The sequence below is a fragment of the Dryobates pubescens genome, chromosome 13 (assembly GCF_014839835.1).
Source record: "Dryobates pubescens isolate bDryPub1 chromosome 13, bDryPub1.pri, whole genome shotgun sequence".
NCBI lineage: Eukaryota > Metazoa > Chordata > Aves > Piciformes > Picidae > Dryobates > Dryobates pubescens.
In genome coordinates, this window is record NC_071624.1 from 33,241,934 (window position 1) to 33,259,335 (window position 17,402).

The 17,402-nt window shown below is 50.6% G+C and overlaps 1 protein-coding gene across 1 annotated transcript; it reads right to left on the minus strand.

Moving 5' to 3' along the window:
* Positions 1-8,022: 8,022 nt before the first annotated feature.
* On the minus strand, positions 8,023-17,402 carry MRM1 (mitochondrial rRNA methyltransferase 1). The gene is made up of 5 exons (XM_009908890.2): positions 16,552-17,402; positions 16,026-16,119; positions 14,066-14,186; positions 9,775-9,894; positions 8,023-9,453 (listed from the first exon to the last, which is right to left on the minus strand). Exons 1-5 carry the CDS (start codon positions 17,328-17,330, stop codon positions 9,404-9,406), a joined length of 1,164 nt encoding a protein of 387 aa, XP_009907192.2. The 5' UTR covers positions 17,331-17,402; the 3' UTR covers positions 8,023-9,403.

Consider the following 17,402-nt stretch of genomic DNA (forward strand, 5'->3'; position numbering starts at 1 on the left):
TCTGTACACACACAGACACAAGCAGCGTGTTGGGTGCTGAGCTGCCAACCATTGCTCTTCTCCCTCTGAAGTTGGGAACTCTTTTGTTTTTTACCCTTTAACCTTGAAAATTAACCTAAAAGGCAGGGTGCCATGCACATGACTTGCTCAAATAAATTGCATCCTTAATTAGGAACACCCTGGGCTCCTCTGTGCTCCAGGCCACGCTGCCCCAGCGGACACCCCCGCCCTGCTGATGAGTGGTTATTGAACAGCCAAGGACAATCAACACTAATTAAATACTCAGCTGTGGAGAGCAGACAATGTTTATCACAAAAAGTGCAAGAGGAGGGGCTGGGCATCTCCTGTTTTCTATAATTAGTTTGCGATATTCCCCAGGCGGCCACGGAAATCGAACTCAGCTTCGTTCACATCTGTTTGGCACAGGCCGACAAAGGCCACCACGGTCAAGGGAGGGGATTCTCCCCCTGTACTCTGCTCTTCTGAGACCCAACCTGAGTAATGTGTCCAGCTTGGGTGTCTCCAACACTGCCAGGAATGAGGCATTCACAACCTCCCTGGGCATCCTGTTCCAGTGTCTCCCCACCCTCACCATCAAAAATGTCTTCCTAATCTCCAGCATCAGTCTCCCCTTGCTCAGTTTGAAACCCTCAGTCCCTGTCCTACCACTGCACTCTCTCATGAGGAGTCCCTCTGCAGCTTCCCTGCAGCCTTCTTAAAATACTGGAGGACCAGGTCAGCTGGAAGCACAGGTTCCCCCCATTGCATCTGGCACTATTAACAATGTACAAGCCTTACAGTAAAATACACAAGGAACAGAAAGATTCCACCTCAGCCTGGCTCAGTGGCACTGCTGGCTCCCAGGCCTGCACACAGCAGGGGGCAAGGGCTTTGCTCCTTCTTGCTCTGGTCACCAAGGGGGAAGGTTGGCTGGGGATCAGCACAGGACTTCTCTGGCCAAGTTCAGAAGTCAGAATAAACAGCAAATAATGCTTTCATAGAATCATAGAACCATGCTGGTTGGAAAACACCCTCAAGGTCATCGAGTCCAACCACTCACCTACCACCACCATGGCCATTTACCCCTGTCCTCAAGTGCCATGGCCACACATTTCTTGAACACCTCCAGGGATGATGACTCCATCACCTCCCTGGGCAGCCTGTGCCAATCCCTGGCCACTCTTGCAGCAAAGAAATTTTTCCTCATCTCCAACCTAACCCTGCCCTGGGACTATCTGAGGCCATTGAAGTCCTGTACCCAGTGAGGACAAAGTGAGCTGCTGCACCAGTCTATGCCAAACCAACCGAGGGAGAACTCTGTATGAAGATGGCATTTTCCACCCAAGAGAAGTCAAACCCTTGTATTAAGAACAGAAACTAACCCAGACTGCCTCCCTGTGAGACAGAGGACTGGGATCCTCCAGTCATGGCCAGGACATCACTGTGGCACTGGTGCCAGAAGCCAGGATGAACTCAGATGGTAGCAGAGCAGAGGCTGCTGCTGCTGTGGATGGTGGTGGTGCCACTGCTATGGGTTTATATAATCATACCCAGAACTCAGCTCACTTCCCTGCTACTCCACTGTGATCTACCCTAAATACCTCCAATACTTCTGGCAGTAAACAATCTCCAGGACTCATTTCTTTGAGCAGCAGCAGATGGTCAAGAGTGTTTCCTGAAATTGCATATTCTGATGGGTGTAGGATCGAAAACATTTACATAATAATCTGGTTTAGATTCTGGGAGTGAAGAAACCCTACACAAAACTGCTTCTTTTCAGCTATCTGAACTAAAGCATAAATTTCAGATACTTTAATTAGAAACAAACTCTTTGCTGTTCCAGATCCATGAAAGGAACTGAAAAATGAACTCCCCAGTGAGGCTGAAGGCCACAGGGCTGGGTGAACCCAGCAGCAAGTTCACCGCTCGCGAGCCAGCGGTGGCTGGGCCGGGATGCTCAGGGGCTGTGCAGCCACACTCAGCTGGGGTCGTGCCCGTCCTGTTGAGATTTGGCTGAGCCTGTCAAGTCCCTATCCACCCACACCACCAACATGATCTCACATCTCCAGCCTGGGCTGGGAATCTGCAGAGCTGCACAGGGAAGGCAAGAGTTCTTGGACTGAGGTGGTCTTGTGGCCACCAGGCGTGGTACCCAGGTCTGCACCCCCAGCTGGGGATGTGGATGGAAATGAGCAGGGTGAAACGAGAGGGGAGGGATGGCATGGGGTGAAATATGAGGGGCCAAGACCATGCCACACGAGGAATTACCCGTGCCCACATCCTGGTGAAGGGAGATTTAATACCCATGGTGATGCTGGGTTGATGGTTGGACTTGACAATCCTGGAGGCTTTTCCAACCAAAACAAGTCTGTGATTCCATGACCCACGTCTAGGAGGCTCTGGCAGAGCTGCCTCTATCCTCCCACAGAAAATTTCCCTTCCCACCTTCATGCTGGGAGGTGCAGAGGGACCTTCCCTCTCAGAAAAGCAAATATTTAGTCTAGATAAAAACCCCTGTGAGCATTTCCCCCAGGTAACGTTGGTAACTAAAATAATCACATTCACTTTGCTGGTTTAATTTTATATTTCCATTCCTACCTTATCTTTTCTCTGCAAGCATCATTAAACCCCACCATAACAAAAACACATGAAGTGTTATTCTGCCGAGAGAAGCCATAAACCACCTCAAAGCTTTTCAAGTTTATTCTTATCTCGTACATCTTCCTCTGGTTCTTTTTCTCTCCTTCCTTCCCCCCTCCCCACCCCCACCCCCCATGCATTTCACAAAGGTATTTTTCCCTAATGTTAAGAATAGAGGCACTGAAAATGAGATGCTGCCTCTGAAAAAAAGCCTCTGGGGGATTCAAGGAGTAAAATACAGCCAGAAAATAAACTGGAACCTCATTACAATAATTTTGCAAGAAGAAATCCTTGCTTTACAATAGGTTTTCAATATCACTTAGAAAATTCTTCCAGTCATATATATATGTTCTTAATTCAGGACCTGCCATTAAAAAAGACATTAGGGAGGGAAGTGAAAGGCCATTTAGTACCCTTGTTTAGATAAAAATGCATATCAGGCTCAGATGCAATCTCCAGCAAGAGGCTGTGCTGGAGTTTAACTAAGCCCCAAGCTGCTGAAAGGTGCTAATGAGGGTTGGTAAAGCCAGGAAGGCATCCCTAGGCCCTCACCACCTCATTTATTCTTAAGTATAGAAAACCACTGTTTGTGAGCAAGGCCATTGCTGCTGCCCACCTCTAGAGCCAGCTTTGGACATCAGCTGAACACCCCAACAATCATTTTGCATGAAGGAGGCAAAAGACCTGCACCAGAGGGAAAACACAAAGCAGAGGCTCCTCACACTGAGCCCACACTTGCCCATGGGGTTGGAGAGCTCAAAACCAGAACCGTGGTTCACTCATCACCATGGCTTCAACACTGCTCAGATGGGCAGGTTGGGACAACCTCCTTGACAACAGACTAAAATACAGATGAGCTGAGGATGTGCCTCCAGCGTACCCACAAATCTCTGCCTCTAGAGTTCAAAACCCATATTTAAGTGCAATTACTACTCCCAGATCCACTGAAAACACCAAAACCTCTTCAAGATACCTACAAACCTTCATCATCCTTCTCTGGAGGTGCTCAGGGCCAGGCTGGATGAGTCCTTGAGCAACCTGGGCTGGTTGGAGGTGTCCCTGCCCATGGCAGGGGTCTGGGACTGGATGATCTTTAAGATCCCTTCCAACCCAAACCATTCTGTGATTCTATGATCTTGAGTCAGGCCTTGAAATATCTTTAACAATCTTGAGGGTGAAGCACTAGGGAGGTTGAAGCAGCTTCCCTTGAAGCAAAATAAGCTCCCAGTCAGAGTCTCCTGCCCAGTCACTAGGGTGATACTGGTGTTAAATCCAAGCCATGCAGGTGTTACGCACAACACAGCCACAGCAGAAACACCTCTGGGGTGACCAAACCTGATTGTAGATGATATTTGGGTAGCAAGTTTTGTAGAGAATAAATATCACACTCCAATTTCATGGTAGCTTAGGAGGGTTTCCTGGCAAATGCCATGGCTGTTACATGCTTCTCCCAATTACCCAGCAATTACATGTGCCCTACATCTGGAGGACACGGAGCTGACATGGTGCAGTCCTCTGTGTTCAGAAGGAAAAAGCACATAGTAGACAACAATTTTTTTTCTATTCTATTTTATAAACAATATTCCTGTGTGACATTAGGAAAACTCCACATTGGCATTATGGTAACTCCAGTACCTGGAAAGGGCTACACGACAGCTGGGCAGGGACTTTTTACAAGGGCTTGTAGTGATAGGATTCACAGATTGCAGTGAGCTGGAAGGGACCCTCAAAGGTCATCTTGTCCAGCCCCCCTGCAGGCAACAGGGACATCTCCAACCAGATCAGGCTGCCCAGGGCCACATCCAATCTGATACTGAATGTCTTCAGGGACAGAGCCTCAACAACATCTCTGGGCAACCTGTTTCACCGCTCCGTTTCAAATCACTGCCCCTCGTCCTATGCCCACAGACCCTTCTGAACAGTCCCTCCCCAGCCTTCCTTTAGGTCCCCTTCAGATATTGAAATGCAGCTTTATGGTCTCCCTGAAGCCTTCTCCAGGCTGAACAGACTAAACTTTCTCAGCCTGCCTTTGTGGAAGTGCTCCAGCCCTCTGATCATTTTGTGGCCTCCTCTGGACCTGATCCAGCACCTCCATGTCCCTCTTGTGTTGTGGGTCCCATAGCTGGACATAGCACTCCAATGTGAGGCCTCACCAGAGCAGAGCAGGATGAGAGGCAAATAGATTTAAGATTGAGGAGGGGAGATTGGGACTGGAGATTAGGAAGAAATTCTTTAGAGTGAAGAGACACTGGAACAGGTTGCCCAGGGAGGTCATGGATGCCCTTTGCTGGAGGTGTTCAAGGCCTTGAGCAACCTGGGCTGGTGGAGGTGTCCCTGCCCATGGCAGGGGTTTGGAACTGGATGAGCTTTAAGGTGCCTTCCAACCCAATCCATTCTGTGATTCCTCCTATGACAGCAAACTCAATCCAAAGGCTGCCATCCCACCACCACACAGCTGTGGGATCAATAAACATTCAATTCAGGCTGCACCATGCTGCTCCCCACAAAGTTTGATTATTTGGCTTCATCAGTTTGCACCTCAACCCCTCCTGTGATTAAATCCCATTTAGCAGTACTGACCTGATTTGAACTTGTTCCTACAGCTGCTTTGGACTTTAACAGCACTTCCAAATAAACAAACCCAAGCCAGCCGTGAGCACAGGGTGGGAATCCAAGGAGCTCTGCTGGGAATCCCTCCCGTGCCTGCTGCTAGCAGCTCCTGTGCTGAGATGGGGAGAGGAGGAAAAGGGAAAAGAAAGGAGTGTGGCAGGTCTGAACTTGCTGTAGCATATTTGTAAACATCATTAATCACAGATTAGCAGATGGTGATGTTAATTGCACCTGTGGAAGCAACAGGACCTCAAGGCTGATTACGTTTACAAACTCGGGTGGGGGCTGCAGTGGGCGGGGGATTCCACTCATCACCAGTGAGGAGAGAGTCCCTTGGGCAACGTTTCCAGCACCAGCAGCTCCTGTCCCAGCCCAGGAGCACCCACCTTAGAATCATGAAATCACACAGAGTCACAGAAAGGACCCCAAGGACCATCTCCTCCAACCTTTCTAGGTGATAGTGGAGTTGAAATGAGCTGGCCAGCACCCTGGTAAGCTGAGCCTTAAAATTGTCCCATGTAAGAGAACCCACTGCTGCCCTTGGGAGATCATTCCAGTCTCTAACAAATTGTTTAGGTGGGAAGAGACCTTTAAGATCACCAATTCCAACCATTAACCCAGCACTACCAGCCCACCACGAAACTGTGTTCTTCAGCACCACATCTGCACAGCTTTGAAACCCCTCCCAGGCAGAGATACTCCACCACTGCCCTCCTGTTCCAGGCCTTAGCAACCCTTTGGGGGAAGAAATTGTTCCTCCTCATGTCTAAACTAAAACCTCCTCCGGTGAAACCTAAGGCCTCTTCTTCTTGTCCTATCACTTATCACTTGAGAGAACAGACCAACCCCCGCCTGGCTCCAACTTCCTGTCAGAGAGCAATGAGGTCTCCCCTCAGCCTTCCTTTTTCCAGGCTAAACCACCCCAGGTCCCTCAGCTATTTTTTGGCACACCACCAGAATTTTTGGCACAAGCTGAGCCTCTCCCACAGCCAGTTCTCCCTGTAGTTGATTTGGGGGGGGGGGGGGGTGGAAAGATTTGAGGTCACCCTCTTCTGGGGATTAAAAGGCTGAGGCATGGAGCATGCCCTCTGAACCAAGGAGGACAAATATTTTGCCACTGTGCTTGGAGACACTTTGATTATTGAGAAATCATCTTGGCAGGGCAATTACTAAAATTTTTAATCAATTTGGTAAATAAGCCTCTGAAAAGAATCCATGAGAAGCAGCAGGGAGGGGAGAATTGACTTTCAAATTACACACACACACACTTTACTCCTATCTGAATATCAAAGAGGCTCTATGTACAAACAGAAGTAATCAGGAAGCATGTTTTGATCCTGCTGATGTACACAGAAAGTGACAATTAATGTCCTCCTTTATGATAGAAAGCTGGGAGTTTTTACAGTTACATTACAGGGACGATTGTAGTTGAGCTCAAGGCTAAAAATAATGAAAGACTATAAAAACTGCATTTTAACATTTAAAAATATCCAGGAAATTAACTGGAGAAGCAGGCAATGATCCAATTAATGGATTGCATTTATTAGATCAGGGGCAAATGGCACAGCACAAAACTCCATCTCCAGAGGTGTGTGTAGAGGTCCCCACACAGGTCTCAGCCTGGAGCAGGATGGAGATGGGACTGAAGAAGGCATCAGCCATGGCAGATACATCCAAAGCCATCCAGGTGATTGCTGAGGAGTATCCCAGTGCAACAAAGCAAGACCAAAACTTACCACTGAGGGCTAGGGGCTAAATGCAAACATCAGAGCTGTTTGGAGTGGGATTTACTTTGCTCACAAAGCAGCTCTCAGGCAAAGATTACTGAGCTGCAGCCCTGGCTCTGTGTTCAAACTCCTGTTTCTTAAAATCCAAGTCTCATGCAACCACCAGTAAACCCTGTCTGATACTCCAGAGCCAAACCCAGCTGCTCTGTGGCAGTACAGGGAAATTCACAAGGGGAGTAATGGCTGCTGGACTGATGGACAAGGTCTGAAGGAACTTTCATAGAAGCACAGAATTGGTTGGGTTGGAAGGGACCTTAAAGTTCATGCAGTTCCAACCCCCTGCCATGGGCAGGGACACCTCCCACCAGCCCAGGCTGCTCAAGGCCTCATCCAATCTGGCCTTGGAACATCTCCAGCAAGGTGCATCCACGACGTCGCTGGGCAGCCTGTGCCAGTGTCTCCCTACCCTCACTCTAAAGAATTTCTTCCTAATCTCCAGTCTCAATCTGCCCTCCTCAAGCTTCAATCCATTCCCTCTCATCCTATCACTCCAAGCCCTTGTCAAACTTCCCTTCCTACCTTTCTTGTACTCACCCCAGAGCTGCTGCAGGCATTGAGGTTCCAAAGCTTTCTGGGAGCCTTCCAGAAGTGAAGCAGCTGCTCCCCCATTACTCACCTGCCTCCTCAGCAGAGGGGCTGAGCCATCGTGGCTGAGCTGACAGCAGCCAGCAGCTCAGCCAGGTGCCTCCTCTAAGAAACTTCTGCTCCAATAAATTAAAAGGAGAAAGTGCAGCTCATGTGAGATCAGAAATATCTAAACTTAACCTGCGGGTCAGGAACACAGAGACGGCTTTATCCCCATCCCTCTGAAAAGGAAGGATACAGTCAGCTCCAGCGCTGAATCACCGCCAAACCCTGAGCAAATCTGAGCCACGGGCCCCCTCTGCTGGGGCACCCATGGCTGTGGGGACAGCACTCCTGGCCTGCAGCTTTTATTTCAGCGTTAAAACCAAACCCACTTACCCAGCCCACACAATGTTCCCAGCAATGCTCCAGTTCACTGCTGATCAGTGACCAACTAACCTTGAGAATCAGGCAACAGAGCTTCAGAGGAATTTGTCCTTTTCCACTGGAGAGGGTGAAGGGACACACCAGACACCCTCCCCAGCAGAGCTCCCTGTCCTGTCCCCATCCCGGGCTCCTGAGGTGTCCCCAGCCCCACAGCCACCCACAGCACCCTCACAGGGATGCACCTGAAAAATCCCCACATTCAGACCAGTTTAGACTCCATTTACCTCAAAGGGAAGTCCTAATTAGTCACTCTGAGTGATTTACTTGTTCATTTGGAAAGAGGGAAGGGGGAGCTAAGCTGAATTGTTTGAAATTCTCCCCAAAGGGCACTGTACATTAAGTGTTAATGAGGAATCCTATGCACAGGGCCACAGCAGCTGAATAAAATAATTAAGGTCCTAAGTGGTACCATTCATTTAGTTCTCAGTAATTTAGCCAGCCTGGTTTTCAAGCAGGATATTTGCAAATGAAACCTCCCTCACCCAACCCCTCCGTGCCAGGGAGGGGACGGTGGTGCCGAGGCAGCTCAGCATCCAGTAGGATCAGCCTGGAAAGAGGCTCCTCACTCCCCGGCCGCAGGAAGTGCTCTGTTCCACTGCGCCCGTGCTGGATCCATGTGTGACACAAAAAGGAGTGACTGGAACCTACAACCAATCTTTGCAGAGGTTTTATTTCACTGGGAGCTGTTCTTCCTCACCACAGTTAATTTCCATCATCTCCAACTCACCCCTCAGCAGGGCTGCAGAGACCCAGGTTACAACCAAATACAACCCAGCACGGGGTTTTTTCAACCAGTCCAGCAGCAAGACAGAACAGAGAAACCACCTCAGCATGAAGGCACTGCCACTGAGTTGTCCCAGATCCTACCTGGCTCTCACTGGCACCCCCTTGGCTGCTAAGGGGGTGGTGGGCTTGGGGCACAGCTGCTCTCAGCAGCAGCAGCACCAGCTGAGAAGTCTCTCACAGCCCAAATCCTCTCTGCAGCATGAGCAGCCCACCACACAACAAGCACAAAACTGAGCTATCACCAGGTGTTTGTGCAAGAGCTGCAGGATTTGGCTGTCTGCTTTTAAAACCCAGCCTTGCCTCCCCTCCTTGCAGCTGCTCCTCTGAGGTGTTGCCCACTATGTGCAGGTGTCTGCCTTCAGCATTAAGGCAGCAGGGCTCTGGTAGCATCACGGTCCAGATGATACCACCCAGATGATCATGGAATCAAGACACAGCTCAGGTCAGTGGAGCTCTCCCTGGAACTTGCAGTGATGGTGAAGATCATGGCAAGAGCATTTCCATGCCCACAGACCAACAGAGGCAGCCACAAAATGCCCAGCAGCCTCCCCAGACAAATAAAAGCCATTTTAATCACCACGCCTAAGCTTCTGGTTGCAGATGGAGTGCAGGAGAATACCTAGAGGGAAGTAAAACCAGAAAAGCGAATAAAGATCACTTACTAAAGCACAAGAAAAGCATCCTGCAGGCATGAATGGTTGGTTGTTAAATGCAGACGTTTGGATGATGTCTTTGTGCTCAGACACTGGCACAGGCTGCCCAGGGAGGCTGTGGATATTCCCTCCGTGAAGGTGTCCAAGGCCAGACTGGATGAGGCCTTGAGCAACCTGGGCTGGTGGAGGTGTCCCTGTCCATGGCAAGGGGCTGGAAGTGGATGAGCTTTAAGCCCCTTCCAGCCCAAACCCTTCTGTGATTCTATGAATCTATGAACTGTCCTTACCTGTAGCCACAGAGACGTTCAGCGACTCGATGCCAGGGTGCAGCACTCTGCCAGGAGGTATGGCCAGCATCCGGTGGCACAGGAGCTGTGTCTCCAGGGAAAGTCCATCCCCTTCATTTCCTGCAGAAGGCAGACACTGCTCAGGTCAGCTCAAGATGCTGTCACATCCATTTTCCATTCCAGTTGCTGCCACATCCATCTCTCCCAAGTAAAGTTCTTGCTCCTGCTCTGTCACAACTACAAGCTTACCAGCAGCCTCACCAACTCCTGTGCAGCAACAGCCAAGAGCTACCAGAGGTGAGATGGGCACCTTACCTACCTTCTCTTCTTGGCCTACTCCAGCCTCCTCACATCTGTTCTTCATCATCTGAAGTGTTTTGGAGGAGTATCAGTGCAACAAGCCTGCCTGCACAGTGCAAAGCACAGAGCCTTGCAGCCTGAGCACAGAAGTCTCCTGCACAAGTAGCCACCCTGACAGCAGTTGGCAGCCCACAGATGCTGGCTGCTGCCAAACAGACAAGGCAGACAAGAGACCACAGGTCTGATCTGGTCCAGGAAGCCCAAATCCCTATTGATAGTGACAGGTTCAGCCTTTCCAGCACACAGTACCACCAGCTGGGTGCAGCTTGGGAATGCAGACAGTTTAACCAGAGGCTTCAATTGATTAGTTGTTAAACCATCCAACAGCCCTGATATGTTTGGGCTGATACACTGGTGAAACAGAGTTGAAATCTATCCTGGGTCATTAGTAGTTGTTTGACTCACACTGTCACAAAAGGAAATGGAAAGGGAGAGGCTTTAAACAATCCTACACGCAGACAAGTGAAAATGCAGAAGACCACAGACCTCCCAGCTCAGCTCCCCACAGAATGCTTCCACATTCATTACTTAGAGCTACACAGACAGCTGCACACTGCAACAACAGCCAGAATACCTCCAAGATGTGCTCACCCTCGGATTAAACAGGCTCAGCATGCTGGGAGCCAAATGTTCCCCTTCACAGCCATCTCCCAAGCCTGGCTGAACCCCTGACTTGTCCTGGGTTGGCACTGCTGGGGCACATGGTGCCCTCCAGGGATTCTGCACCTCTGCCTGTGTGGGCAGTGCTGTCACCAAGGCCTTGCCCCGCTCATCTAAATGCAGACATTCACCTGAAGCTCCAGCAGAGAGCTTTTACACTAGATGATTTCCAGAGGTCCCTTCTACCCCCTACCTTTCCATGATTCTGACCTCTGAGCACACAGAGGAGGAGCTGCTGCTCCTGTTTCACAGGCTGGCAGCTAGGGCCCAGGCTGCTGTGCTGCTGGCCTGATCTAACTGGCAGGATGCCTTTTGTGTGAGGAACAGAATGCTCTGGTAAGGCACCCTGCAGCAGCCTCCCATGTGAAATAAGCCATACAGGCAAAAGCAGCCTTGGGCTGGGGTAAGTGAAGCTTCAGAAAACCCCAGCCCCATCCTAACCACCACTTTCTTCCTTCTTCCTTTAAGCCAGCAGTCAGGCAAGGCCTGAGCGAGTTATCCAAGGTCACAGGAGGAGCCCAGGTGACACAAGGAATTGAAGCCAGGCCTCCCACAGCCTGGTCTGCCACTGCATCTCCAGGGATGCTTCCAGGGAAAGATTTAAAAATACAGCTATTAGCCTACTTTTCACTGATTCAACACAGAAAAGTCTCACAACTTCCAGTCATGTTTGTCTCCTGAGCCTCTCAGAAGACTCTCATGGGACTCTCCAAGTGGGACAGCAGCTACTGCCAGAGGACAGCTGCTCCTGGAGCAATCCTCTCCTCTCTCTGATAAGGGTGTTAAGATGCCTAATAAAGGCAGCAATTTTGCTTCCAGCTTTCACAAAGCTTTTTATGGCTCTGCCTGCTTAAAATAATTAGGAACCATAAATTCAGGGCAAAAAAGACTTGTACAGAGCTTGACATGAGGGAAGGGAGTATTGACTGGATCAGATTAAATCCTAGTTTCTACTGGTGAACAGAACACTTCCCACTTCAGGTCTCTGACTCCCACCTCTTAGCTTTGACCCTGACAGGTCTCACAGACCCAGTTAAGAGGTTTCCTGCCCTGCTTCCAGCTAACAGCACTCTAAAGACTGCAGAGGCAGCTGTGCTGGCAGCTCAGAGAAATATGCAAAATGAGCACATCAGTAAAACCACCAATTCCATGGGCAGCCTTAAAGCCCAAGCTCCAGCCCCCAACCCCCTGGAGGTGTTTAAGACAGAGATGTGGGGCTGAGTGACAGAGTGTAGCACAAGAGCCAGTAAAGTCAGAGAACGAGGAGGACAGAAGGAGGCAGATTGAGACTGGAGGGTGGTGAGGCACTGGAATAGGCTGCCCAGGAAGGCTGTGGATGTCCCCTCCCTGGAGGTGTTCAAGGCCAGGCTGGATGAGTCCTTGAGCGACCTGGGCTGGTGGAGGTGTCCCTGTCCATGGCACAGGGTTGGATCCTTTCCAACCCAACCCCTTCTATGAATGCTCAGACTCAATGATCTTAAAGATCTTTTCCAATCAAACCAATTCTGATTCTAAAGACTGAGTGCACAACAAATTACTCAGAGGCTGTTGTTGCTCAGCCATCTAACTGCTCCCAGTCTCTGCCTGCTCACACAAAGCTCCCTGTCACCTTCAGCAAAGACTCCAGTGCAGACAACATTAAGCTGGACTGTCCAAATCACTCTCTGCCAAGCCAGTGAAGAGGCCAGGAGGGGGAATTCAAAGTCTGCACATGGTTAACTCAGAGGACAATCTGTCCAGTGCTGGGAAGCTCACTACCATGCTAAATGATCTCTGCTGCTCCCTGCAGCTGCAGGGGCACTACATATCCAGATCTAGGATGTTTCTTCAAACAACCTCAGCATCAGACAACTGTAATGTTCAATTTTCTTTCCAGCCAAGAGTTAGTGCTCAGCAGAGAGTTGAAATCATTACTGCTGCAAGGATCAGGAGCTCTCCTCATGCATCCACCAATCAGCCCCCAATCTCCCTTGACAAAAAGAGATTTGGACTTTTTCCTGGAGAAATCTCTCATAACTCAAGGTAATGACACCACTGCCACTTTTAGCCCCTTCCTTTCTGCTGGTGGTGGGATGCATTTCTTTGTGGTCCATCAGCAGCACTGCCAGCCTCACTACTCCCTTTAGAGCACAGCTCCACACGTCTCGTGGGGATGCCAGATTTGCAGCCTTGTCTCATCAGTATTTCTAAGGGTTCAATAAACATTTTAATTAAAGGAATGTCTCTGAGCCAAGACAACCACAGCACAGGGCAGGATTACAGCCCCTCCATGGCTCCTCGCCAGTGTCACACTACTTCCAAGTGCAAAAGCTCCAACAGCTCTTGCGCCAAGCTATAGCATGGCCACACGAGAGTGCCTGGAGCAGCAATCCTGGGGGGAACTGCTCTCTCTAGCTGTCACCAGGCTGCTACTCCTCTTCACCTTCTGTGAGGCTGCACAGCCCCTGCCTACAAGATTCTCCTCCTTTGCAGGGGAGACAGTTAGCCCTGCCCCTCCTGCTGGGACCACCAGCTCCAGCCTTCTCCCAGGCACACAAAACCAGCCACTGACAGTCTCCACAGTGGTTCCCACACCACAAAGCCCAACTATGTGTTCAGATCCTCCTCAGCAACAGCTCCTTTTGTTTATTCCCCAAGCTGGGCACAGAGATAAAATATTCCTGTGTTTTAAAAAGGAAACATGAGGGGGCACAAACATGGCACAGGCTCACCCCTGCAGCCTCAGCACAGCAAGAGCTAACATGTACCTCCTGGTCTCTTGCTCAGGTTTGTGGCTCACCAAGACAGAAAACCCAGCTTCAGGGCTCCAGGACAGGACCAAAAGCACTGCAAAACACATCACAACATGCTGTGGCTGTACTGACCCAGACCTGTCCTGCCACTGAAAACTACCATTTAGACCCTGTTCACCTACACTAACTGCTTTGTTCTTGCAGTACCTACTGGGAGGCTTTTCAGCCCTCTTCTGGGCCTCTATTTCTTTTGCAGCTAAATCATTCTACTACTTCTTGCTTAGTTTTTCTTTTCCAGATCAAAGTGTGACGTGATGTAACAGACCTGCAACCAGCTTTGGGGTGGAACATCTGCTCAAGGCCAGGCTGGATGAGGCCTTGAGCAACCTGGGCTAGTGGAAGGTGTCTCTGCCCACAGCAGCGGGGTTGGAACTGGCTGGTCTGGAAGGTCTCTTCCAATCCAAACCACTCTGTGAATCACCCTGACCATTCCTCACAGGTGCACTTCCACCACCCTAGGGCTCTGGACATTTAAATACCTATGACCACAAGAATGGGTTTGTTCCACCGAAATTCTGAGCAGCTGATGACAGGAACGTTTTCCACCTCCGCCGGACTCTTGACGGTCCCCACGACTTCCCAGCCCTCTGCGCTTTTGGCCTGCAAAGGGGAGGCAAACAGACATTTGAAAGCTGCCTGCTTTTGAAGCTTGGAAAGAACACTCAGTGCTGTAAGCAAACATGCTTTGATCTTCCCACTCCAGTGAAGCTGGGTGGCTTTTCTGCCTTGAGTTTTTCCCACCACAGCCGTAGAACCACTAGGGCTGGAAAAGCCCTCCAGGATCACCAAGCTTCTACCAACACCACCACGACCTCCTGACCACACCCCCAAGAGCCACATCAACACATTTTTGTGAGCACCCCCAGGGGTGGGGACTCCACCATCTCCCTGGGCAGCCAGTTCCAAAAAAACCAAAAAAGTACTCTTCCTCTGGTGTTTATTCCAGTTCAGCAAACAAGCATCAGCTGAACACTTTTTTCCCATACACCAGTTTTTGCCGGGAAAGCAAACAGAAAAGAGCTCTGTTGAACAAATTAGCATAAGGCTAATCCACAGAGCGAGGCAGTGGAAGCTGTCAAGTGCAGGCTCAGCCACCAGAAGCCCACAGTAAGGTTTTCAAACACAAGTGTGCATTTTCCAGTTCAAATGCCAAAAATCAGCTCACACAAAGAGCAGGGCACTCAGCACATCACACAAGCAGAGAAGCAGCCTTCCCCCCACCCCTTGTAAAAGGAGCCTGAATGATTTGTCTTGGAAATCTGTTTTAACAATGAAGAGCTGCTGCTTCTTCTTGCCAGCTTCATTTCCTGTGAAACTGGCACTCTCCTACATCACTTTATATCAAATGCACACCAGCCAGGCAATGCCAAGGGTTAGGCCAGTGAAGCTGGGTGCAATTAAATGAACTGCTGCAATGGCTCTAAGTGTTCATAACTCAAGCTCTGCAGTAACAAAGTGATTTCTCCAGCTGTTGCAATTAGATATCAATGTATTTCATGTATCTTCCATTCCACCATCATCCAGAGCTCCAGTTGCCAGAGACCTACTGCACAGCTAGACGAGGTTTTCTAGCACCAAGTTGGAAGAGTTCAGGCTTACCTCTGCCTGGTCACATCAGTCTGGGACAAGCTCCCCCTCAAAGGGACATGGGAACGTAGAGATCCTGGGAGTGCAGCCAGGAGCCTCCATTCCACTGAGGGTCTGCAGCCTCTGCCCTCCCACCCCGTGCTGAGCCCTTCAAGTTCACTGCTCCCTCAGCTCTGGGGGATTCCACACAAACAGAGAAGGGCAGAGACGAGTCTGCAGGTCTCTGTTCCCTGTGTATACAACATTCAGCTGGACCCCAGGGGACCTCCAGGAGAGTCAGGGCAGTCACAGGGTGCTATCACAGGGGATGGAAGCACTCCACCAATTCAAAGCAACATCCCTGGGTTTGTTTCCCTTTCAATCACGTTTCTCCGTCTGCATTCCCTTTCCTTTGGCAGCCAGCTCTGCAAAGGGCCCTGTCTCACCTTTCTGCACAGCTGCAGTGTAAAACGATTCCCAGCAGCTCCTACCAGTCCTGGTTTCTCTTCCCTGCCAGGCTCCAAAGGTTGCCCAATGCTGCCATCATGTGCCTCAGCCCTGGAATGCTGCTGCCTCTGCTGCAGTCAGGAGCACAGGAGACAGAGCCCGTCTCACCAAGCTCACAGCCTAGGTGTGCTGGAGAGGCACAGAGCTATCCTCCTATCCCATCTTTCAGAACGAGACCCACAGCTCAGCCCTGATACCCGCCGAGGATATCCTCAGAGACAGTCCAACAGCACAGACCACTGGCAGCAAACAGGAGTGCAGAGCAGGAGCACAGGACACCAGATACCGGAGTCCTTTCCTCCTCTCGCTGCAAATGCGTATTTAAGGTTTGCTGAAAGGAATGCGGGGGGAAATTGATCGCTCTACCTTCAAAAAGCTCTGGAGATCATCTGTGCTGTAAACATCAAAGACTTCCACAGCTCCAGAGCTAGCTTTGCTCACTGTTGGAGTCAAGGGGCAGCTGCAAGAGAAAAAGAAAGGAAAAGTTTCACAGGAAAGAGAAGTAGGAATTTCAGGATAATTTTTGTTTCTCTTTTCCTTCTCTTGCCTCTGCAACCCAATTCCAAACACTCCACTAAAGCTCTCCCTCACTGTATGGGCACATTTTCCTATGGCAAACAGGAGGGCTCAGAGACGAACCCAGGAAGGAGGTTGTAGCAATTCTGTTCAGTTGGACAACAGAAAACACAAAATGGGTTACAACAAAAAGTGCCCAGGGAGATTCCCTACGAGCCTGAAACAAAGTGCAACACAGCAGCAGCCACATTCTGCTCAACCCCAGCGCCAGAAAGCACTCTAAGGAAGCTGTTGAGCAATGCAGGCTAGAAACCTCTTTATGAGCTAGCAGGAAGAGAAAGAGAAAAGCTGAAGGAGCAGATGACCAGGGCTGTACCTGTTCCTCTGGCTTGTCACCACTCTGTCCACACCCAGGAAGTATGCAGAGCGCAGGACTGCCCCCAGGTTCATGGGGTCCTGGAGGCGCTCTAACACCAGCCAAATCAGCTGTCGGTTTGGGCTCTCTTCATCCCCTAAATCAGGCTGTTCAGCTTCCTCCAAACTCTTGAAACGGAGAGGAGTGGCTTCCAAACAAACTCCCTGGTGGACCTGACCACTGCAAAGCGCGTTCAGCTCTCTCCCTGTGACATGGTGTACAGGCACTCCCCGGGCCATGGCCTGAAGAACAAACTCGCTCATGAGAAGCCGCCGAGAGCCACTGCCTTGCTTGAGGAACAACCTGAATAGGTCCCTTCTTGACTGGGAGAGTGCCAGGGAACACGGTGCGACTCCAAATAAGATCTCTGAGCCTCTAGTCCTCTCGATGAAGACAGGCTTTTGCTCCAGCCTCTTTCTTGCCTTTGAGACGCCACCTTCCTGCGAGATCAACTCCCTGCTGGCCGCTGCTGCCTGCCTGGCCCCCCTCTCGTATGACATGTGCCGCGCTGGGGGCCGGCTCCGCGGGGCCGGCTCCTCACGGGCCATGCGAGAGTCAGCCACATCAGGGAGGGGTGGCGGAGGAAGCCGACCTCTACCATCCCCACCTGCAGCTGGCGGTGCGAAGGGCCAGGGCCGCTGCCACCCCGTGGAGAGATACCTAATCCCCCACCACCACCGTCCGCAGTTGGGTGCCAACCCCACCGCCCGCCACACGCCGGCCTGCAGCGCTTGTTCCATTGGTGCCGCAAAGGCCTTTCCAGGTGGAGAGAGCAGCGCACAGGCCCCGGCGGCCTGCCCACGGGAGGCGGT

Excerpts from the sequence above, each read along its gene's own strand:
- MRM1 (XM_009908890.2), bottom strand. The coding sequence starts at position 17,330 with ATGGAACAAGCGCTGCAGGCCGGCGTGTGGCGGGCGGTGGGGTTGGCA. Across the intron at positions 14,187-16,025 it reads ATCTCCAGAGCTTTTTGAAG|GCCAAAAGCGCAGAGGGCTG; the intron begins GTAGAGCGATCA and ends TCCCCTTTGCAG. Across the intron at positions 9,454-9,774 it reads GAACGTCTCTGTGGCTACAG|GTATTCTCCTGCACTCCATC; the intron begins GTAAGGACAGTT and ends ACTTCCCTCTAG.